Here is a 26,101-nt window from a genome sequence, read left to right as displayed (position 1 = left end):
TACAATTTAAACGGCAAAATTCTTCTGGATTGCACAACCCAAGAGGTTTTTAAATTGCACAATCCAGAAATCAAATTCAAAATCACAAACTAGAGAAAATCATCAAAACAAAACGAGCAACTTACCTATCCAAGCTTCCCTTTCTTCACTCCACCACAATCTTGATTCAACATCCACTCTACACTTCAGCATCACCACCAAGCACCACCACAAAGATGAAGTGTGTAAAAACACTCAAAAAAAGCACAATAACACGCCAACAAAACCTCCAATCCATTGTCATTTAATACCACAAGGGTAAACTAGGAATTTTAAAATTTATGGAAGTGCAGAAAGAAATGCCCACACAAAAGGACCTATAGCTCAACACACAAAACACCAGTGTGAAGGCCTAGACCAACATGCAATACAGCAATGCCAAAAATTCCCACACGTGGCATTCACATAGAAAACATAATGGAGCGTGAATAATGCATCTTAACCGCGAGCAGTTTAATATTAATTCTAGGAGTGGTCCTACATTTTTATAGAATGAATAAACTGGACACGCCCAACTCTGATGTTTAAGTCTTAGTCCCATTTTCTAAATCCATGAAAAAAGTAAGAACTAATGGTTAATTTTGCTCTCAGAGCACTGGGGGAGAGGGGGACATATTTACCTAGTTACAAGAAATTACCCAAAAAGAAAGCAACACAAGTACATTTATACAGTTTTAGAGCTAAACCATATATCACTGTTAGAAGCAACCAGGGCTGATGGTTATTTCCTTTTCAATTTGAGCTTTAGTGACAATGTGGTCAGGATAGAAGAGAGACAAGAGAAACAAACTCCAGGGTGACACGGCCCTTGGACCTTGTGTTAATGACAAAATGCTCCGGGTACTTCCTTAACAGCATAAGCAAACCATACCAAGGCTTCCCTTTGGATTCTGGACCTGGCCAATCTTCTGATGTCAGATACCTTCTCACTCTACTATGATGCCAAACACTGCTATATTGCTCCAACAGCTAAACAAAAAGAAAAGAAAAAAATAAAATATAAGTTCAGCACTCAGAATTAAATGAATGAGTTCCTGAATCATAGCCAACATGTTTTAGATGTATAATGATGCATTTTAAGCTTATATTAGGATAATCTTGACGCATAGCAGATTATCACACGCGCCAATATTTTCATATTCTTAGTCTGATCATATATATAATAGATGGAAAAGCATCACACTACTAGTCTGGCAATTGCTACAAAAACATCAATGTTACATTGTAAGCTCTCAGAAAACCGCTTACTGTTAGACAACAATGTAACAGGTTATCTAACCCTAGAAATCCTGAAGTAATTAGCCAGATGAATAATTGTGTCAATACAAAAAAATTGTATAAGCCATGAGCTTGAGAATTTTAAGAGGAGGCTGGAATTAACCAGTACAAGAGTGTTTATGAATAAAATCTCTTCCTCTGAAATTTATAAGAACAATAGGGAAAATTTTATTTTCTGTTTTCATTTTTAAATTGCAAAGTTGTCACTTTGTTTTCATTTAGAAAGTAAACTTTAAGTTATTCAACCTTACAAAACTGGCTTATAAAGTGAGATTTGCACCTACTTATAATTTGACCTTATCTTTAGCCGATATCGAGAACTCCACATATCTAGCATGAGACTAGATATTTGTGAGTGGTCTAATAGTGACCCAATAGTAACCATGCTAGGATTGATTTTGATATCATCTTAAAAAGTGGATTTTAAACCTAACTTAACCTTACAAAACCTGTGTATGAGGAAAAGTTTACACCTACTTATATACTATAAATGGTCTAGTCTTTGGTTGATGTGAGATCTCCAACACAATATATTTCTTGTTCTAAGAGATTTGTACAAAGAAAGACAGAATTTTGTTTTGTTTCCTATGCAAATCTTTGAAATCAACAAACATGGAAAACAAGGCAACAGTTCTATAGTTAGAAAATGAAAACATAAATGAAATGAAAGCCCAAAATAAAAAACAGGACTAAATGCTCTTATATTTGGAATTGGAAATCCATTTTCACTTTAGTTGCCTACAAATATAATTCCACTCAAATTTGTTTGGATTTGCTTTTAGCTTCAATTGTTATGATTGGCATTTACCCTTATTTGTTGAGTCATTTAATTCTTCTGAGTAAGAATAATAAGTAAACTTTATTCAAATAATCTATCAATGTTGTGAATAGCATAAATTGTACGACTATAGCAGCATTGCATCACATAATGGCAGCTGGTCACTATTCTGAGGTAGTTACATTGTGTTTTAGTGTCAAAAGCAATTGATACCACCACAGGAGTTTCACTCATACCTAGGATGCTTTCATGAAAGCATTCAAAAACAGAAATAACCCAATTTTTAATGTTGCAGAGGAATTTTTAGGGTTTGAAGGTTAAAAATAGAAGCATTTCAAAACATTTTGGGATACAACGCCTTGAGCTTTTTTTCTTCTATTTGTTCTCTCTTTAATCCAATTATAGAGTACTATGACCCATCAATCAACCAATTGCTCTGTCTGTTTTCTTGCAATGACCTAGTTTTGTCCAGTGACTGTGCATCTGTCCACTGAGTCTGCACCTTTTTAAACCAGGTTACCTGCTTTCCCCTTTTTGCTCTCACTGTCCCACAGGTTATTGCTTTTCAACTGGTATTATTTATTTTCCTCTGTTTTTTAGTTTCTGATTTGAGTTCTTTTTTGTTTTCTCCAAGCTGAGTTTTGTTGCCATCTGTCTCCGATAGACACAAACAGTAACCCTTGTGGGTATCCTCAGAGTTAGAGACTTAGAGGCCTAAACTTGTTTTTTCATCAACTTCAATTGTTATTTACTTGCACGTTCTGTTTAAGACGTATTTTTTTGTTAATTATGAATGTCATGAATTAAGTCTTTTTTTATTAGCATTTTTATATGGTATAAATTATGTAATGAGCAAAAAAAAATCTGAATGGCAACCATGCTGCAGTGTTACATATCCTGCAATACTTCTGTGATTGTTTGACATGCACAGCTATTTAACATCAACAATACTGTAAAACATTCAATTCATTTGTAATGTGTTCCAAAGTGGAGAGATATATGTTGCAAACTATACTGCAACCATTTTAAATTTGCAATAAAACTTAATGTTGTAGCCATCACAGATGCTATATGCACAAAAACATACAATTTTCAGCGTTTTCTGGAATGACTAGTAGCCTCAACCATAATAGGGGTTCAAAACTGCTTTTACCCTCAGTACTGTCAACTTTGGAGTTTTCACAGTGGTCAACTTCGAGCTTGCATCGCATTTTAATGCTGTGGACAGCAAGCCAGGATAATGCCTGGAATCATACAATTTCATGACAGTTAAGGGCATGACTCCACCCTATATCCTAACTGTAGGAAACTCCTTTTACCAACATAACACGGAGTACCTTTAGGTTTTATTAGGGGACAGTTTCAAGATCGCATAATGAGGCAAAGCACCGAACAGGATTCAGTTTGAAGCACTCGGGCAGGGAAACAAAGAAGATGATGAGAGGATTGCTGATAAAGAGAGTACAGGTGAACATGAACCTTTAAAATGATATCATCAGCAGGAGATAAAAAAAGCAGTTTCAGGCACTAGATGGACGGCAGAGGGAACAGACATAGACGGTGGCAGGGTGGCACTGTGTTCTGGAGGCAATGGGTTTTGAGCAAACCCAATACTGCAGTGGGACTGTCAGACTCAACTCTGTACAGTTGGCCACAGGAAGGATGACAGAGGAGTCAACAGAAATGGTGGCAGCAACTAGAAGCAGGGTCCATAGAAAGGAGAAGAAGGGGCTGAGTTTGAATTACATAAATGGAACTCAGTTTCTGCCCCAATGGTTTTAAAGCCTATAGTGAAGAATTTGAATGCTAGAAAAGAAAATGATTTCCTTTTCCAGAACTATGACTCCAGCCTAATAAAATAAAATGGTAAAAGAAAACAAAACAGGGAAGTTGCAGCAACATAAAACAAAATGATAAAAACTGACCTCCGCGTGAAGTTTCTCCATAGGCATCCACTCTCCAGGCCCACAAAGATCAGAGAGAACAGTAGCTACAGATGATACTACGTCCTTTTCTTCCAGCTGCTGAAGCTGAAGATTGTCAGCATCTCGATCTACCCGGGATCTTCCTTCAGACTTCTTATCTGCAGGAACCAAACCATTGCAGTGATATTACAAATTCTGAAGCTATTCATGCAGCATAGAAGTTGGATCTCGTGCAAAAGAACACGCAACTGAGATAACACCAATAAAGAAAAGTTTACAAGCTGGATAAAATGCATGGATTTCCTATTTACTAATTTGGTAGGACAGCTTCATTGTATTTCTGAACAAAATCAGCTTGCTGCTCTTATGTTTTCCTTTCCTTTACAGAGAGAATATTTAGCCTCCTTTACGTGAACTTTTTCACTTCTACCTTTTAATGCATTCATGTATTGAAAAGAATAAACATGTTCCACGATTAAATAATTTCAATCTCTGATATTAAGAACAAGTTTTTGATTCTATGTTGTATTTCCATCAAAGAAATTAATGGGGAATAAAACATTTGAAGAATTTCATATTTAAAAAATATTATTCATAACAAAATCACTAATTCCTATTTACAAGTTTCACGAGGGTACAATAACTTTTCCACCTAGGTTTACCATGCGACGACTAAACGTTGATATCCCACAAAAAATATAGATTTTTGAAGATTAAAAAAAAAGAGTCGTTATTGAGTATTGCAATTAAAAAGTTATAAAAAACGAATTCTTTAAAATATATTTTAAATTGTCTTCTCTATTTGCTCAGTGTAAAAAATGTAGAAAAATAAAAGTAGAATGGAGGGATTGTAGAAAAGTTGCGGTTTATGTGCCTTATATATAGGGTAATTTTGAAAAAGCAAAATTGCACACACCAAATGAGAAAGAGTGAAAGTGAAAGAGGATTAGGGTTTTAAAAAATAAAAAGTGAAATAGGTAAAGGTAAAAGTAAAATGGGTAAGATTGGAATTTAGAAAAAATTGGGGAGGTGAAGGGAGAAGATGGGGTGGTGGAGGGAGTAACACTCTTCCAATGGATATCCTTTGTAAACTATTTAGTTTCCTCTTCCCAATTATTTAAAGGGAAGAAACCAAGAATACTCAAATCTAATCTCTCAATTCTGCCACTCCCCTATAAAGAATACAAAGGATAAATATAAATAAAATAAAAAGGATGACTAAACAATTCCTATTTTCGAAGATAAAGATAAAAAGGATTGGCTAACTTATCTGGATAAGGATTCTTAGAAAATGGATTTAGACCTAACTCAACCCTATAGAATTAGCATATAAGGTGAAATTTGCACCTATTTACATATTATAATTCAAATATATATCTCTAGTCCATTTTGGTATCTCCAACACACCCTCTTACATTGAAGAATGAACATGTTGAATAAATATTTATGAGTGATCCGCTAGTAGCTTGATAATAGGTAGCATAATAAGTTCAATAACACTCACTTTGATCAAATCTGATCCATTTTAAAAAGTGGATTTAGGCCTATCTCAACCTTTAATCATTTATATAATTGATGTGAGATCTCTAACATGTTAAACTATAGGAAACAGACTTGGGGCTGAAATTATGTTCTCCAGACAAGATGGGTGCTTTATTTATATTGAGAGAACATAATCAACACAATAAATAGAGGATCTTCTAATAATAATATATGAGCCAGGAATAAATAAAAGCATTCCCAACAATACATATACAATCTAGATGTCCATGAGTCAGAAAACAATTCTCCTTAGTCAGGTACAAGATTCACAGTCAGATCCATTGGTGTGACCACAGGCTTAACATTTAACATCCCTGCTTCGTATAAAATGTCTAGAGCATGTTTACTTAGAGATATGATCAAATCATCCTTGGACTATGCAACTTCTACATCAAGGAAATACCCCAAGTGTCCAAGATCTTTTGTTAGGAACTTTTCAACAAAAGTATTGTTCAAGTTGGGCAATACCCTCCTTATCACAACTTGTGATAAGAATATCTGCCACGTATAGGTAGATAGAATGCCCAAACCATGCAAAGGATAGATTGCCTGAGGTCATACAAGGACACATGAAGACGACAAACCATATCAGACAACTCCTCCTAAGCAACAAATCTAAGAAGTTGTTCTATGTAGGCTTCCTCATCAAGATCATGTAGAAATGCATTCATGATGTGAGGCTGAAATAGAGTGCAGTGACGAATAGCTGCAATGGAGAAGAGAAGTTGAATAGATATCATTGTGGCAGAAAGAGAGAAAGTGTTAGAGTAATCTTGTCCATAGATTCATGTGTATTCTTTGACATCCAAGTGAGTTTTATCACCATCAATTTTACCATCAAGGGTTGTTTTAAGATTGTAGAACTATCAAAACCCAACAATTGATTTATCTATCACCTAGAAGAGAAACCAACTCATCCCCAAGTATCACTACTTTGAAGAGCACACGTCTCATCAATCATTGTTTGTCACCACTTTCAATGCGATAAAAGATTCAACTAAAGACCAAGAAATAGGAACAAAAGATATCGAAAACAAACAAATATAATGTATGTGTGAAAACAAACAAATATAATGTATGTGTTAAGAAGTGGACTTTAAGCCTAACTCAACCTCACAAAACAAACAAATATAATGTATGTGTGAAAACAAACAAATATAATGTATGTGTTAAGAAGTGGACTTTAAGCCTAACTCAACCTCACAAAACCGGCTTGTAAGGTGAGGTTTGCACCCACTTATATATTATAAATTGGCCTTATCTCTAGTTGATGTTGGACTTCCAACACACACCCCTCACACCGAGATATATACATCTGGAGTGTGAGACTAGACATCAATGGTTGGTTTGATAGTGGCCCAATAGCGGGTGGAACAACATATCCACACAAATCTGGCTAGGATAGGCTTTAACAAGCTCTGATACCATGTTAAGAAGTGGAATTTTAAGCGTAATTCAACCCCACAAAATCAGCTTGTAAGGTGAGGTTTGCACCTACTTATATACTATAAATTGACCTTATCTCTAGTCGATGCGGGACTTCCAACAATATGAAGGACAGTTGATGATAATTGAGATTAGCATAGCAAGAAGAAGGATTACAAGTAGAATGTATACATTTTTTAGTATCAACTAGTTTCATTAAGTCTATTTTTGAGTTTACCTACCCCGTTTTATTGAGTATAAGGACATGAAGTTTGATAAAAAAAAATACCATTGGAAGACATGAATTGCTAGAATTGGTGAGATAGGCACACGTATTTCCACTCCCATAAACATGAATGGATATATCAAATGGTGCTTATGATTTCACTATAAAATCTGAGATAGAAAATAATTCCAATCAATTTTTCATCAACCACATCCATGTACATATGTTTTTGGTCCCTCTTTGAAACTATGGACCAATTTTGTCCCTCATCTTTAAAACTACGTGGATTTAGTCCTTTTAACCAAATTTTGTGAAGTTTATTTGATGTTTCAAACGCGATTCTCGGTTAACATTGAAACGAACATGGGTCAAACTGTGTAAACAACTCAAATGTTATCGTGAAACGTATTTGAAACGTCAAATAAACCTAACAAGATTTAGTTAAAAGGACTAAATCCACACATTTCTAAAGTTGGGGAACTAAATTGAGCCAAAGTTTTGAATAAGGACTAATTCCAATTTTCATTGAAAGTTAAGGGACCAAAAACATATTTAACTCAAAATTATATGAGAGTTGCAAGTAGATCAAGTCCCTTTGTGAATGGTAATAGGCCAACTAGAAACCTTATTATCAGGAGTCGTAGTTGGGGAAAATGATGGTGAAGGACTTGATGAAGAGGATTCATCATGTGGTATTTGACTACTCATCTGAGTTAGAGGTAATGGTCTAGGAGAACTAGGTTGATGAGAGGAATTTGAAACATTAGAAGTAGGGATGGCAACGGGTCGGGTCGGGCACGGATAATGCCTAACCGCAACCCGACCCGACAAAAAGAAATCCACCCGCTACTCGTACGGATATCTGCTTAAAAAATACCTACAGATATCTGTGCACACCCGCAGATACCCACAAATATTTAAAAAAATATATTTTTATAAAATATTATAATAAAACTTAAATAAAATTACAAAAAATATATAAAATATAATATATATTAAATTAAATATAAATTAAAATTTAATTTTAATTATATTTAACCTTATAAAATATAAATCAATGTTAATTTTAATTAAATTTAACTTAATAAAATATAAATTAAATTTTTTTTTTATTTTTTGCGGGTAGCGGATATCTGCGGGTACGGATAGTATAATACCCGCACCCGACCCGTTTATAAGCGGGTAATAAAAAACCCGCTACCCTCAACCCACGAGTAGTAAATATCTGTGGATACCAACTATCCGTCACAGATTTTATCCGCGGATATCCGTGGGTGCGGATTTTTTGCCATCCCTAATTAGAAGGCTAAGAGGAATTTGAAGTATTCGAAGGCTAATGAGATGAATTTGAAGTATTGGAAGAAGATGGAATAGTGTTTGGAATTGTATACGTGGAGGGTTCAACAAAAGGCATACGCAAGACTTGTTGGACAAAGTTTAAATCTTGTGCAGAAGACGAGAAGAATGGAGTTTCTTCAAAAAAGGTGACCAAGAAAACATGTAATATTTTCTTGTTTCAGGAGAATAACATCAATATCCTTTTTTAAGACATGAATATGGAAAGAAGACACATTTGATAGCTCGAGCTGAACAATTGTCCAAACTTGGAGACATACAATGAACAAAACACACAACCAAATACTAAAGGAGAAATAGAAAAAAGAGGTTCGTTTGGAAACATAATGGAATATGGAACATTGTTGTTCAAAGAAAAAGAGGACATTCTATTAATAAGAAAGACGGCAGTAAGAATGGCATCACCCCAATGATGGGTAGGTAAAATAGGATGGGTGAAAGATGGTGTTTGGTGCAAGACTTTAACATAAGATATTCTTTATATTCTTCACTTGAAAGCTTTTTATTAAAAACTTCAGTCATGGAAATATTGGCTAACTTATTGGGAAAACCATGTGAAGAGTAGCAATTTCCTCGGGTATGGCCAATTCTTTTACAATATATGCATTGAGGACGTATTCTTCCATTGCCAAAACCTCCCTTTCTACAAGTACACAAGTTGAGATGGTGATACAATGTAAAAACTTCAACACATAGGAGAGCCTAGGGTTCAAGTAAAGGATTTAGTGATTTGATGCTGGAATACACACGAATTCTTCTCAGAAAGAAGAATAGATGGTGGAAACCAATGGAGAAGGCTCCAACAAGTCAGGCGGTGGTTGTTTGAAGAAGATTTGGTGACTAGAAGGAGGCACATAGGCTTCACGCACCTCGAGATAGCGTCTATAATCGATGTGCTTGACAACGCATGGAGAGGCTTCTTGCTCCAATTCCAGTAGGGTTCGTCGTCGCTTGAAGAGGCAATCCCTCAGTGGTCACCAACGAAAACTACGACAGTGGCTAGCAACAACAGAAGGCAACGAACACGGTTGTTGGCAGCAAAAAATGCACCGGAGATTACAAACTAATAGAGAGGCACCAACTTGTTTTGATACCAACTTAAAATTGAGAAATAGTAAATAACATAATTCTTGATGACTTCATACACCTCTTATCTTCATGTTATTTATAGGAAATATAATGCAAACAACTAAACCTGGTTGGAAACCAATGGAGAAGGCTCCAACAAGTCAGGCGGTGGTTGTTTGAAGAAGATTTGGTGACTAGAAGGGGGCACATAGGCTTTACGCACCTCGAGACAGCGTCTATAATCGACGTGCTTGACGATGCATGGAGAGGCTTCTTGCTCCAATTCCAGTAGGGTTCGTCGTCGCTTGAAGAGGCAATCCCTACTCAGTGGTCACCAACGAAAACTGCGACAGTGGCCAACAACAACAGAAGGCGACGAACACGGTTGTTGGCAACAAAAAATGCACCGGAGATTACAAACTAATAGAGAGGCATCAACTTGTTTTGATACCAACTTAAAATTGAGAAATAGTAAATAACATAATTCTTGATGACTTCATACACCTCTTATCTTCATGTTATTTATAGGAAATATAATGCAAACAACTAAACCTGGTTGGAAAACACTCACACCCAACTAATACACAGCTCACACACAGCTAATTATTCTAACATTGATGTCCATTGATGGCTCAAAATTTATGAAGACAAGTGAGAAATTGTTTCAAATGCTTGATACCTTTGTGGAGGAGATTGGAGAAGAGAATGTTCTTCAAGTCATCAGATATTATGAAAGCCATTATGTATTAGGTAGTAAGTTGTTGGAGGAGAAAAGACCCAATCTATATTGGACTCCTTATGTTGGCCATTGCATAGACTTGATCCTTGAAGAAATTGGAAAACTTAAGGAAAACAATCCAAGGGGAAGTTAGTCTCATTGATTTTATATACAATCGTTCTATTACCTTGAGTTTGTTGAGACAATTCACAAACAAGAGGGAATTGGTAAAACATGTTACAAAACTTTTGCTACATCTTATTTATCATTACAAAGACTTCATTAAGAGAATGGAAAGTTGACAAAGATGTTCACTTCTAATGAATGGAGCAAAAACAAGTTGTCTAAGGAAGCTAAGGGGAGGGGAAGCTTTAAAAGTTGTTCTTATGCCTTCACTTTGGAACCATGTGGTTTTAACTTTGAAAGCATGGCTTCTCTTATTCGTGTATTTGGCTTGTAGATATGGCTTGTAGATAGGGAAAGAAAGGCGACAATGGGATATATGTATGAAGCAATGTAGAAGGTCAAAGAAACCATACTAAAATCTTTCAAAAACAACGAAAGTAAATACAGTGATGTATTTATAATCATTCATAATAGATGAACTTGCAAGCTTCATCGTTCATCACATGCAACTGGTTACTTTTTAAATCCAGAATTTTTTTATTGTAACCCTGAAATGGAATATGATTTGGAGTAACTAATGGTTCGTATGCTTGCATCAAGAGGTTGGTGCCAAGTAAAGATATACAACAAAAATTAAATTCAGTTGCCTCTTTATAAAATTGAAATTGTAGTATTCGGTGATGACTTCTCCAAAGAATCAAGGAAGACTACAACTCCTAGTGAGATACTTAAACAATTCCCAGTGTTTTAAATTACTTCAAGTTATAATTCATAAATTTGAAGTTACTTTATTTGCTTTTATAGCTCAACGGTGGAAGAATTATGGTCACCCAGCTCCAAATCTACAAAGACTAGCAATCAAAATTTTACACTTGACATGTAGCTCATCAAGATGTGAATGCAATTGAAGTATATTTGAACAAGTAATAATTGTTGTTTATTTATTTATCATGCATATTCATTCAAGAAAGAGAAATAGGCTTGACCACAAAAAACTGCATGATTAGGTTTGCATCAAGTATAACCAACAACTTGCTCAAAGATACAATATTAGAGATGAAATTGATCCTATTGTACTTAATGACATTGATGAGTGCAGTGAGTGGTTGGTGGGGCAAGTGGATGATAACGATAAAAAGTAGGGGAGTAGTGAGTTGGTTTTTTATGATGATTTTCAAATCTTAGTTAGACAACTGTTTATGAAGCTTCAAGTGTAGGTGAGCCAACAATTTATACAAGGAAAAAAGCAAGCAATAAAAGAAAGCAAACATCAAGTGGCGGTATTATTATTGGATCTTCCCAAGCTTCCAAAAATGGAGGAAGTGCAACTTTGGCCTCAACACAAAGGAAGTGCAAAGAGACGATTCAGGTTGGGGTTGATAATGAATTGGAACTTCATAATTCCAACTCTAACTCAGAAAATACTGAAGAATTATTATACTTTAACCAAGCTTTCTTTGAAGGGGAAAAGGAGGGATATGCCCCATTGGATAACATTGAAGATGATGTTGGGATAGAGGAGGTGCGAGATGATTAGAAATTTAAGATATTAATCATATGTTTTGTTCTTATTTTAATTCTTGGAACTTGAAATTCCAAAATCTAGACTTGTTATTATCATTAATTATACGGATGTCTTTCATTATCTTTTGCATTTTAATTATATTTATGAATTTTGCTTATTCATATATAAATATATTCTCTTTTTTGGTCTTCAATGCTTCCACCATAACCCATTACGGCATCCAATATATTTTCATAAAGGATTATTCCGCTATTTTCCATTATCCAATATTGATAACACTGAACGGGATTTGGTAGTACTAATGACATGGTTTGTTTATTGTGAACCAAAAGCAGCAGTAATGGGAGACAAATTGTCAATAGTGCCAAGGGATGAGAAAAGAGAACAATTACCCAATATATGATGTGGTGCATCAAAGTTAACAACTCAAGGACCCAGGGAAAGAGATTGAGAGAGACAACAAAAAGAATTGCCAACATGCAAAGCAGTGTTACTAGTGGCGAGTCTCATGATTTGAGAAAATTCTCATATGTTGCCAAAGTTATACAAGGCTAGTTAGTTGTGCTGGGAGACTTTTTTTCAATCTAGGGGAAAACTAATAAATAATCACAGGAGAGAGAAACTCCAATAGAACCACCAAACGAAGTCTAATGTGGTAGTAACCACTAAGATTGTGTTCGAAAGAAAGAGGAGAGTGTGGCATCGGGTGGTTGGAAGGCGACATTGTTGTGTGTGCCACCACATGATGGCAAGGGTGGCAGATCTGTGAATGGGAAAGATATGTGTGAGGACGCTTTAGACACAGTCTTCAAACGGCATTTGGACAATTGGGTAGATTGGTGCAAGGCAAGTCTGACCCTATTGTCATTGGAGCAAAAGAAGGTCATCAAAAGAAGTGCCAAAGATGTCATTAGAACAATGGGGAACCTTAAAAGGGTTAGAAAAATAAAAATAACTCTTTACCAAACACAATAGATTCACCAGGCCAACACAATTTTAAAGAGGCTCTAGATACGATGTCAAACAATTGGAAATAGAGACAGTGAGATGAAATTGTGTTCCAAAGACAACATGGGTGCTTTATTTATGTTGAGAAAAGGGAATCAATAAATAAATAGAGGAAATATGGTATTCTCTAATAATAAAGATATATAGGAATAAACAAATAAAATGTACATATATAATCTAGATATTCTTGATTCTAAAATATTATAAAAGATAGTCTTGATTATACAAGATTTAACCTAATAGTAGGAAGACAAACACATTGGAAAATTAAATTTCACCTACACGGTAAAAAATCTCTTATTGACAAAATAAGTGAAGATTGGTTTAGGCTATTCAACAAATAATTTGAGTCCAAAATAAAGAGACAATTATAATTCAATTATTAAGCACAATTAGTTAGTGCTTAGATCCCATATCAATTAGGACTATAGACCAATTACTTGGTATGCTATACTCCTTATAGCTACAAAGTACATTACTATGGTATGTAAAGAGGATAACTATATTTAGTACAGTAGTCGAGTTCAACTTCATGGTAAATTATTAAAATAAACTTTAAAGAAGCTAAAAAACCACATAATAAGCTCTCATTTATTATCATTTTTCCTTCCCAATAACGAAGTGGACTTCAGATATCCATTTTCCAAACTATTTTACGTTAATCAACATGCAGTTTTAAATGAACTACTTGCACTTTTGTCAACTATGATCTTCATGTTGAGCACTATATATCTATTAAATTTCTTAAAAGCTGCAGAATATTTGTAATAGTGAACACACATTTTATAGAAAATAATGGGAAGTGTAGCACATGTAATTGAAATATGGAACTAATTATATATAAAATATATAAATGAACAATTTTAATATTATTTTAATAAATAAACATCCTAGTACCACTAGAATGAACAAGCGAGAAGGAAAAACAAATGCAAAATATAATATATCATGCTTAAATGTCAAATATCCAAGCACAAGACAGCTTAGAATTAGACAGTTTAAGCAGTGGTTGGGTACATCATATCCCTCAATTAATAATATCTCAAGGCTTAACATATCCTCAATCCCTTAAAATGGCTAGCTCAAGTCCTCTTGCAATAATGTTTTAAAACTGGGATAGCTGCAGAAGGCAGGCAGCCCAAAACCACTATAGCAGAATAACAGATAGAGGAATGGCCTCTATCATGAATTATCTATGTATTTCATATAATATGTACTACTTACATATAGATTCTCAAAAAAGACAAAAATTACTCAAAATTTGTTACATTTGTATCCAACAATAAAAATTCATAGGTGTCTTAAACAAGAGATACACAAGTGAAAAACAAACAAAAGTCATAAACAGATTTTCTAGATAGAAATCATTATCTTCTGAGTCAAAGTAATCTTTACTACTTTCACTACTATTACAGCTGCAGATTTCACTTTCAGAACATGAAAAACCTAACCTCTAGGTTTACTGAACTTTTTTGGAATCAACATGTGCTACCACTATCAAAGAAAACTTAGTTACCATTCCGCCTTCTATTTGGTCTACTATGGTCGCTACCCTAAACTTCTCTTCTATGGCTCTATTTAAGACTCTTCCAGCAATTAGGCTATCAAAAGTTATATTATTGCATTATTGTCTAATTCCTAGCATCCACAATGTAGAGCATAGAATATTGAAAAACCCTAGGCATCAACCCAATTTAAAAATCATCATAACAGTGAAGCTCAATCATGGCTTCAAATAGAAAGGGTGAAGATATGTTATCATCATAACACAAAGCTAGAAACACTGAATATGAGGTAAAATTCTGAGTCTACACCATAGGTATGTGCTAAACTTTATATTTGAGACTATATGAATTGGTGGGTAGTCCAAGCATCTTACAAGAATTACTATCAAGTGAAAGATTGTGTGGTTTTAACGTTGTTCAGGAATAATCTTTTAGCAGTGTCATTCATGATTTGAACCAATTACATAATACCTTTATTAATCCAGTTGGTGATACAATAAACAAAACCAAAAAATGTTTGATCAGTGAACATTGCAAGAAATTCAGGAATTGGGATTGGTATTAATTTATAAAATGTGAAGACCGAGGTCCTATTACAATACAAACATGGAAACTAAAATGTTCCTTCCAAACAAATCCTTGCAGACTTAAATGTTAGAAAGGATAATGATTACAGTTTGCAATATCATTAGAGAGCATGAAGAAGAATTTCCTAGATATTGAAGTTCTGAAGACTCCCATGACCAGCATGCTCTCTTTAGCACCCACCAACTTAATTGTAAGACCACAGTTATTCCTCATTGCCACTCATCTCCCTGGGGGATTGATGTTCTGGAAAATAGCAAATTATCTAAATAAATCTAGGCCACATTCTTTTTAGTCACTGCAAATAACACCAACCACAGGAACAACCAAATATAATGGCAAGTGACCACTACAAGAGATAACAACAATCTAACCTTGCAAAAATCAACGATCCTAATGAAACACAATTTCAAACACCATAACAACGATACATCTCACACTATCGCCCCTCCAGCATATCAACCAAAATTCTAAATATTAAGAATTTAACAGACTCCACCTTATAACTGCAAGTTGAAAATGTAAGACTACAACTTCACCCCTAACTAAATTTCATGGACTGAAGCCGAAGAATTAGCTCAAAAGCAGACATGATGCCCTTCCCCGAAGATAAAAACAATAAATCCCCGTGAACAAGAAAAAAAAAACTAGGTGAGCAATTGGAATTCCAATTAGCCCTACATGAAACAACTCCATAATCAATAATCGCAATCATAATTCAAGAAGCACTAACCCATTGGTGCCGAAAGAGAAGACTTGCCGCCAGAGTAGCCATATCCATCATACCCCTCTCTCCGCATCTTCCTCGCACCCACATCATCCTCGTCGTCGAACTCCTCCTCGTAATACTCCCTCCTAGGCGCTTTCTTCACCGGGCCCGGGCCCGGGCCCGAGCTCAAATGGTAGTTATAGTGCGGCACGACGGGCCCTGGAGGGGCAGTGTGGTTAGGGTAATGGCGCGGACCCACGGGGCCCCCCAAAATGCTACGAACAGGCAAGAGAAAGTAAAACTCCTTATCACCGATTTGGAGCAGATCTTGGGAATCGAGCTTGACCGGGGGGTTGCCCGGGAGGTGGAGGACGCCCTCGACGAGGCAGCCGTTCTTGCCGAGGACCTCGAGGGCGAAGCGGCGACGAGCGAAGTCGTAGAAGATGCGGGCGTGGTGGCGAGAGATGTTCATGCCGCCGCCGAGGCTGGACAGGTCGACGTCGACGGTGGATTTCTTGGAGTTGCGGCCGAGGACGATGGAGTAGGTCTGCATGTAGTACTCGAAGTCCTCGCCCTGGAGCTTCGCGAACCCCGCCTCCACGTCGCCGCCTGCCGCCGCGCTTGACATCACCGGGGAATTGGAATCAGAATTGGGGAGAATCAGAGGGTTTGGTTTAATGTGAGAGAAAGGGAGCGCGTGAGAGTGAAGAAGAAGGTGGTGAGAAAATTGAATTTCTCAAAAGGCTTATTCTAATATTTTCGCAGGGGAATGTGAAACAAATAACTTGAAAAGTGATTTATTTTTTCATATTATTAAAATAGACCTTAATTAAAATTGAATTTTACATGATAAAATATATACCTATAAGTTGCATTTGTTATATATATTTATATATTTATATATATATATATATATATATGCGCGCAGAAACAATAACTGTTTCGTGATGTGGCAAAAAAGTATGTTAATACGGTAAAACCAATTTTTTTTACAGTTTATAGATGTTTAAATGTAATGTGGTTACAAAGGGAGAAGTATACGTGGATTTCCTAAGTCAAGCATGTATCCCAATGAGTTTATAGGTGGCAGTAGCGTGGTGGGTCTTCCTTTTCTTTAGGGTTTGGAATTTACTCTTGTATGTTAGCATGGTGGGTCTTAGTTTATGAAGTGTTCTTCTCTCTTTGGGAGTAGGTTGAGGAAAAGTTTTTCTTCTTTCGTTGGGATTTCGTTAAGTGTTCTCTGTTGTATGGTTTGGGTACAATGTTGTTTTGCACCATAAATGATTTTTCAGTATATGGAAACTTGAGTGGTTACAATATTAAAGGTCATTTTGCATGTCTGATTTGTGAAGAAAATATTAGTTATTTTCAATTGAAGCATGAACAGAAAACTGTGTATACATGAAACCAAAGATTCCTTTCTCGAAATCACCCTTACCTTAGATTCAAAAAAGTGTTTTCATGAAAATCCTAAAGATGATGTTGCGTCTAGACCTCGCAATGGGGAAGAAGTATACAAGCAGGTGAAAAACATTGATGTTGTGTTCGGAAAACATAAAAAGAAGATCATTGAGAAAAATATTTGGAAGAAATGATCAATATTCTTTAATCTTTCATATTGGTGTAAACTTGATGTGCGAGATTGCATAGATGTGATGCACGTTGAAAAAACATGTATGTGATAATGTTGTGGGGACTTTACTAAACGTAAAAGGAAAGACAAAAGATGGAGTGAAAACACGACAAGACTTGGCTGACATGGGAATTCGTTCTGAGTTACATGCGCAATCCATTGAAAGACGTACCTATCTTCCTCCAACTTGTCACACTTTTTCCAAAAAAAAAAATTGTCAGTGTTTACATAGTGTGAAGGTTCCACAAGGTTATTCATAAAATATTAGTAGCTTTGTTTCTATGCAAGATTTAAAGTTAGTTGGTTTAAAGTCTCACGATTCTCATGTCGTAATGCAACAACTTTTACCAATAGTTATTCGAACCATATTATCTGCTTATGTTAGAGGTATTATCACATGTTTGAGTTTGTTTTTTAATGTCATTTACAAGAAAGTTGTTGATCCTCGACATATAGATGATTTGCAAAATAAGACCATCAGACTATTATGTCAATTGGAAATTTATTTTCTACATTCATTTTTTGATATCATGGTTCATTTGATTGCTCATATAGTAAATTCAAATATGTGGGCTAATTTTCTTGAGGTGGATGTACCCAATTGAGAGATCCATGAAGATATTAAAGGGATATGTTCATATTTATGGAGCGCTTGATGAGTGCATATTTATGCCCACATTTTAGATTTAATTTCAAAATTTTAGTGGAATTATTGTGCTTAAATGGTTGATTTAAAGTATATTTCTGAAGATTGGATTTATCGGGTGTAGGAATTAAAGAAGCTTAAAAAGTGAATTTTAGTTGAATAAATTATTCTTGGATATTCTTATGTTTATTTGTGCAGCTGAATTAAAGTTTTATTGGTCCAAAGTTGCAAAAATAAGGCCAAAAATCAGAATTCTAAAGAGAGAGTTTCAAACAGCTAAAAACACCCCTGATGTTTAATTAATACACTTCTGATTTTGAAACATGTCCAATAGTAAGCCCAACAAAAAGTCATTTTCTACTACACCCCCTAAATTTCCTATTCCTACCCCTCATACAACTAACTAGTCAGGTGCTCTCAAATTATGACAAGTCATTGATCTTTGCACACCTTAGTTATCCAACCACATGATGCCACCTCATTAGTTCTGCTACATCACCTACCATGTCATCATCATCTTCTACCTCTAAAAACCCTAATTTCCCTCAAGACAGAATCCATTATGTCGCCACCAGCCACTACGAACCGCCAGCCACCATGCTCCTAGTTCATGAACCATGGGCATTCATCTTCCTCATCAGGTCGCCACCACCCAACAACCGCGTCGCCCATCCACCATGACAAATGTTCATACCTCGCACAAATACCTCCATGGCCATCACCATCATGCTGGAAACTACGCAACCAAACCCTAACCATCATCAGATATGTGAGCTTCATCATCAGATCACGACATCAACTTCATCATCTTCATCACAACGCGCCTCACCATCATCATGCAAGAACCAAATCGAAATACATAACCTGCAAACTAGAAATTTCAGCCCAAACATGAACAAGAAAATCGCAATTGCGACACCCAAATTCCAATCATGATATCTCCTTCCTCCATTAATGTCCTCATTCAAGCACACAACAAAGAACCAACCCTAGCGCGAAACAACCATGGAGAACATGAGTTCCGCGAAGAGCTTTTTCTACCATTAATCACGATTCCATCTCCATCGTTAGAGACCTGCGAGGAAACTAAAGATCTAGAAACATCATCACCGCCATAACCCTAAATCGTGCATCCTTTCACCCATGGCCGAGTCTCGCCCAACCTTCTTTCTTTGTCACGACACAGGCGTAAGCATCAAAAACCCTACAAACGTGTAGCTGCTACCTTAATTTCCTATTGTTGTTATACGTGCAAATGTTCATTAATTCAGTTCATTAGTCTGTTGTGTTTCAAGCTAGAATAAAAACCATAACATAAATTCTATTACTGTAATCCTAGGTGTTGTTGCTATGTTGATAAAGCCTAGGAATTTTCTTGTCTGTTCAGATGATTAAACTAAGATAACACAATGATTAAACTGTGAATCCTAGTGGTCTAGTTATATGTAGAACTGTTGTAGAAGTTTGTATGATGCTAATATGGTCAATTATGCGGTGCAATTTTATGGTGTGGCTCATTTGATTGGAAATTGATGCATGTGTGCTGGAAAACAAAAAGGGGTGATGTTGGATTCTGTTAAAAAAAAGAAAAATATTGAGGAATGCTTCTAAAATAAATGACGGAAAAAATCTCTGATTTAGTGTTATCCAAATATTCTTGTGTTGTTGTCGTTCCTAACCTTGATCCATGAGATGCATTTTATTTATTATTGGTTGGTCACTCGAAGTTGTTTGAAAACTGGTGCATTATTCTAAAATATTTGTTGCTGAGAATTGTGATTTAGTAACTTTTATTTGATTATTTTGTTTTAAGCATATACATATTGTATGGTATACACTCAGGACCAAATGGTTAACACTAAGTACCGTTCGGTCCATCCGCATATCAATGTTGGGCTATAATTAGGTCGGCGTCTAAGTTATTACTACTTAAATCACTATTGGGCCAAAGATATCTGATCAGAGATATTGATATAAAGCCGTTTATGAGTAACTAATCGAATCTCCAAGTAAGTTTTTTTTTATTTGGTCTATGAAACACTTATAAATACAATGACAGGGCCAAAAGCCATGTACGTTCAATACAAACTCTACGAGACTCAAATATTCAACTTAATAAACAGTTCATTAAACCGCTCCTAACTTGAGCGTCGAAGTGTCTTTTGCAAGTACCTCCCCCCATTGTTCAAGAATACAACCGAGTGGAGCAGGTGACAACCGAGCGATCCAGACTGAAAGCGAGGGTTCAGACGATCCAAGCGTTCAGAAGCAAGGAGGACACGTCAAGAAAGGTTAGTCTCGCGGTCCTGAACTAATTCCTACCGAAACATTTTGGCGCCCACCGTGGGGCCGAGAGAAGTTGAAGAAACCCAATGGTGACCACAAGAAGCATGGAGGAGCAGCAGACCACCAGAGATCTGATTGCACAAATGCAGGCACAAATGCAAACACAGACATGAGCCTTACAAGCACAAATGCAAGCACAAATGCAAGCACAAATGCAAGCACAAATGCAAGCATAGACCCGGGCTCAGTAGGAGATGCAGCGGAAACACGAAGAGGAGATTGCAATACTGAGAGCCGAACGGACTTGTCAAGAATAGTCCTAACCGCACTCGACGTTGTTGGCCCAACACGGCCATAATGGCGAAAACATTAATGAAACTCGCCACAACCAATAGCAATCCCACCATACCAACCCGAACATCCGAACGGTAACACGAACGGTAACCCAAATGGAAATCAGAACGACCGAGAATTGACACCTCTCCAAACCGTTAGACTGATCGGTCTATTGCCATTCACAACGACAATCATGCAAGCTCCTATGCTGGAAAGAACTCCTCCTATAGTGGATAAGTATGATGGCTCAACAGATCCAGATGATCATATCAAGACATTTGTCAATGCAATGGCGTTCTATACAAACAATAACTCGGTCATGTGTAGAGTCTTCTCATTATCACTCAAGGAAGAGGCATTAGAATGGTACAACACTCTGCCTCCCAACACAGTGGATTGTTTTGCCATTGTAGAAACCCTCTTCAAGAGACAGTACGCTGCAAATCGGAGACAAGAGTTGACACCGACGAAACTAGTAAATACTAAGCAAGAAAAGGAGGAAACCTTGAGGGCCTTTATGAAAAGATATAATGAGACCGCATTGCGGATAAAAGATATAAACCACACCTTCATCATCAGCAATTTGCCTTCCTGCCTAAGGTTAGGATCCTTTGCTGAAAATTTATATGCACGACCTCTTAAAACTATGGATGAGCTCCAAGAAAGGGTGGTTGAGTTTATTCGTATTGAAGATATAAGATGCTCGAGGAAAAAAACAATAGCAAGAAGCTTCTGCGAACGGGAACAAAAATGATCGTTCAACAATAACGACAAAAATGGAGGTCCTCCCTAAAGGGATTCCATCCGGACACTCAAGTATGGTCATTATATCACCCTTAATGCACCCAGGACAAAAGTTCTTGAGGAAGCCCTTGATACTGAACTTCTTACAGTTTGAAAAAAGCATACGCTCAAAAACGTTGATGAAAGAAAAACATGTCGGTTTCATCTGAACCGTGGTTATATCACAGAGGAATGCGACGTATTGAAGGATGAAATAGAAAGACTCGTTCGAGCGAGCCACCTCCAAAAATATGTAGAAAAAGAGAGAGACCAAACAAGAAGCCCCCTAGAGAAAAATCCTAGAGCAGAAGCCCCGAATGGTCGTATCAGAGGCACTACCGTAGCCGCAGTCAGAGTCATGAACATAACTGCTCGGTTGGTGGGCATATCAATACTATATCTGGAGGCTTTGCAAGAGGAGGATCCTTGTCTTCGGCCTGCAGAAGGCAATTAAGGAACTTGAAAACTATTCACACGATGGAGAGTAAACCTCAATCTTGGCCACCTATTTCCTTTACTGATGTTGACTTTCATGCTCCTAACCCTGATCAGGATGATCCCATGGTCATCACAGCCGAGATAGTTCGATACAGTATCAGCAAGGTCTTGGTTGACCAAGGCAGCTCAGTCAATATCCTGTATTGGAAAACATTCCTGAAAATGGATTTGTCCTAAGATTTGATAGCCACATTTAGTGAACAAATTGTGGGTATTTCGGGGGAAAGAATCGATACTCGTGGATATTTAGATTTGAGGACTCGGCTTGGAACACACGAAGAAGCGAAAGAGCTCAGAATAAGATTATTTTTAGTAGAAGCATATACTCCATATAATGCCCTATAGGGAGGACCCTGTTTGAACGCCTTTGGAGCTGTGGTCTCCACTCCTCATTTGACTATGAAGTTTCCATGGGACAGAGGAGTCGTATGTACTGTCCGGGTGGATCAACGGATAACTATAGAATGCTATATCGCTAGCTTAAAGTCACACCTTTCATTCCCCCTAAAGAGAGCAAAGAAACAGAAACAACTGCAGGATAACCTCAACACCTTGCCAGAGGAGCTTATCATCTCAAGTCACCGAACGGGAAAGTCCTTACTAACACTTGGAAAGCGATTCATCTCAAAATTTAACATTATTATCACGTTTTATTTCAATTTCTTAAGGCATAAACTTTTGTTGTTTAAATTCTTTTGTTGGAGTAAATAAAGTCGAACACTTTTTGTTTGACCAAACGATAGAGAAATCGGTCATTCGACCTCAAAGGTGCTCGGTCCCTTCGGCCTCAACTGCTCGGCCATTCAGCCATTCGGCCTCACAGACATTCAACCATTTGACCTCATAAGTATTCGGTCATTCGGCCTCATAGGTATTCAGCCACTCGGCCTCACAAGTATTCAGCCACTCGGCTCACAGGTATTCGGCCACTCGGCCTCACAGGTATTCATTCATTTGGCCTCATAGACATTCAGCCATTCGGCCTCACAAGTATTCAGCCATTCGACCTCACAGGTATTCAGTCATTCGACCTTACAGGTATTCGGCCATTCGGTCTCATAGGTATTCGGCCATCCGGCCCCACACATATTTGCCCATTCGGCCTCACAGGTATTTAACCACTTGGTCTCACAGGTATTCGGCCACTCGGGCCTCACAAGTATTCGGCCATTCAACCTTACAGACATTCAGCCATTTGGCCTCACAAGTATTCGTCCATCTGGCTTGACAGGTATTAGGCCATTCGGCCTCAAATATTCAGTCATTCGGCCTTATACTCATTCGACCAATCGACCTCACATGTGATAGGACCCGACATACAGTCCTCTTGATCAGAGGAGAGCTTACCGTCCAAAGAAACCTAGGAACGTTCTCCAGGAACACCTAATACAGAGAAACCTAGGGACGTTCTCCAGGAACCCCTAGTCTAGGGAATGTTCTACAGGAACCCCTAGTACAAAATTGAGTGGTGAAGGCAGTCCCCGATGGACGGTCACTCTCGTCCACTAGGAAGTTCTCCGTAACTCCTAGTCGTAAAATCGAGCAGTGAAGGCAGTCCCTGATGGACGGTCACTTTCGTCCACTAGGAAGTTATCCGTAACTCCTAGGTCGTAAAATCGAGCGGTGAAGGCAGTCCCCGATGGACGGTCACTCTCATCCACTAGGAAGTTCTCCATAAATCCTAGGTCATAAAACTGAGCGGTGAAGGCAGTCCCTAATGGACGATCACTCTCGTCCACTAGGAAGTTCTCTAGGAACTCATAGGTCAAAGCCGGGAGGTAAAGCCCTCTCACTGGGAAGTTTTTCAAGAACTCCTAGGTCAATGCCGAACAGTAAAGCCCGTTCCTTAGGATGTTCTCCAGCAACTCCTACGACAAAGCCGAACGATAAAGCTCGTTCACTAGGAAGTTCTCTTGGAGCTCCTAGGTTAAAGTTGAGAGGTAAAGCCCTCTCACTGGGAAGTTCTCTAGGAAATCCTAGGTCAAAGCCGAACGGTAAAGCCCGTTCACTAGGAAGTTCGCTAGAAACTCCTAGGTCAAAGTCGAACGGTTACAAACATTCTTTGTGGAATCTAATCCGACCTTATAAAATAGGTTAGTCTAATTGTCTACATTCTTATTTTTAACAATTCAAATTTGATTTCTATTTGGTGTGTAGGACGAACCACTTCGCCAGCTTTGAGCAAACTGATCAGTGAGGAACATTATCCGTGAACTCTCACCCAAGATTCATTGACCTACGGAATGTTCTAAGTAAACTCCTACAGTTCGCTTCCCGAGGCTGGGAGAAATGAAAGCTCCAAGACCATCGAACACAACCTCCCCAAATACCTTATCATAAGTCCTATAGTTAACTGTGGTTAACTCGGACTTGGGGGACATATGTATGGTATACACTCAGGATCGAACGGTTAATACTAAGTACCATTCAGTCCATCCGCTATATCAATGTTGGGCCATAATTGGGCTGACGTTTAAGTTATTACTGTTTAAATCATTATTGGGCCAAAAGTCTAGCAAACGGTTAAAATAACCAAAGATATCTAATTAGAGATATTGATAAAGCCGTTTATGAGTAATTAACCGAATCTCCAAGTAAGTTTGTTTTTATTTGGTCTATGAAACACTTATAAATACAATGACAGGGACAAAAGTCATGTACGTTCAATACACACTCTACGAGACCAAAATATTCAACTATGATAAACCGTTCATTAAACCGCTCCTAACTTGAGCGTCGGAGTGTCTTTTGTAGGTACTTCCCCCCGCTGGTCAAGAATATAACTGAGCGGAACATGCGACAACCGAGGGGAGCAGGTGACAACCGAACGATCTAAACTGAAAACAAACAGTTCAGACGATCCAAGCATTCAGAAGTAAGGAGGACACGTCGAAAAGGTTAATTCTCGATCTGAACTAGTCCCTACCGAAACACATATATTATTGTTATTGTTATGTAGTTTGTTTAAAATTGAATATAGGAGCATGTATTATATAATATATTATAGTTGATGAAAGTGTTGTATATATCACATGGAATTTGTAAATATATTATATAACTTATGGAAAGTTTTGTACATAAGGGAATATTATATCATTTTAAATGATATGTAATTTATATTATTATGTTTATATATTACATAATTTGGAAGTAAGTGGAGATTAGGATAATAAAGTTAGCGTATAGAAAATTTGGAAAGTGATTTTAGTATTAATGAGATTGGTTGTTAAAAATAATTAAGCCCATAATTTTCTTTGTAAATTATTCTTTTTGGTTGTCATGCTGTTTGGTGCAGAAAAATAGGATTTTGAGCAATAGTTATTTTTCTATTTTGGATGATTGTTATGGTACAAAATATGTTCGTTGTGAGGTGATTGGCATGTGTTGGGATTAATGGAATTGTTGTTTTGGGTGCCATGCATTGACACTTTGGGTGGAGAGAATGTCAATGTGATGGAGTTTTCTTGTCGTATTTTAGTAAATTCAGTAATAATGTAAGGTGGGTTTGAGTGTTGTACCCTCCATCTGTGCGAGACATTGGAGAGGAGAATAATATTTCGCTTTTGACTCCGGCTCGTTCCATTTTTAAGTTTTCTTCTTTTTTTTTTCAAATATTTTTTTTGATAAATTGAAACTCAGTTTTGCTACAAATTAAAATTGGTATAATGGAAGATAAATGATGAGTTAGGTATCTTATAAAAAAGACACTAAAAGATGAAAGAAATAGATTTTAGAAAGATAAGAAAGTTTTAAAATTAGATTTATTAGAGAAAATATGGTAAAAAAAAATTGAATAAATAATTTCTAAAAAGATAAAAAAGTTTTAAAAAAAATGAACTCAAACAATAAAAAAATTTTATTTAAAGTTTATTCTTTTTTAATAAAATATGTGTATTATTCTATTAAACCCTATACGTGTTAATTATCCATTGATCTTTTACAAATATTTGATTTAATCATTTAAAATATTAATTTAAATTAAAAATTATAATACCAAAAATATTATAAAAATTACTTTTGAAATTTAAAGAAAAAACACAAATTTTTGTCATAATATTAAATAAATAAATTTATATATAAACCCAATGGAGAGAGAATTGTATTGA

At 36.6% G+C, this 26,101-nt stretch overlaps 1 protein-coding gene across 1 annotated transcript; it reads right to left on the bottom strand.

Moving 5' to 3' along the window:
• Positions 1-468: 468 nt before the first annotated feature.
• Positions 469-16,569, bottom strand: LOC108329711 (FHA domain-containing protein FHA2). Its single transcript, XM_017564054.2, has 3 exons — positions 15,838-16,569; positions 4,021-4,178; positions 469-1,008 (listed from the first exon to the last, which is right to left on the bottom strand). Exons 1-3 carry the CDS (start codon positions 16,439-16,441, stop codon positions 799-801), a joined length of 972 nt encoding a protein of 323 aa, XP_017419543.1. The 5' UTR covers positions 16,442-16,569; the 3' UTR covers positions 469-798.
• Between the last annotated feature and the right edge of the window lie 9,532 nt (positions 16,570-26,101).

The sequence above is a fragment of the Vigna angularis genome, chromosome 2, assembly GCF_016808095.1.
Source record: "Vigna angularis cultivar LongXiaoDou No.4 chromosome 2, ASM1680809v1, whole genome shotgun sequence".
In the NCBI taxonomy this organism is placed as follows: Eukaryota; Viridiplantae; Streptophyta; class Magnoliopsida; order Fabales; family Fabaceae; genus Vigna; species Vigna angularis.
Note: the sequence above shows the minus strand (reverse complement) of the source record. Positions and strands in the feature narration are given on the sequence as shown.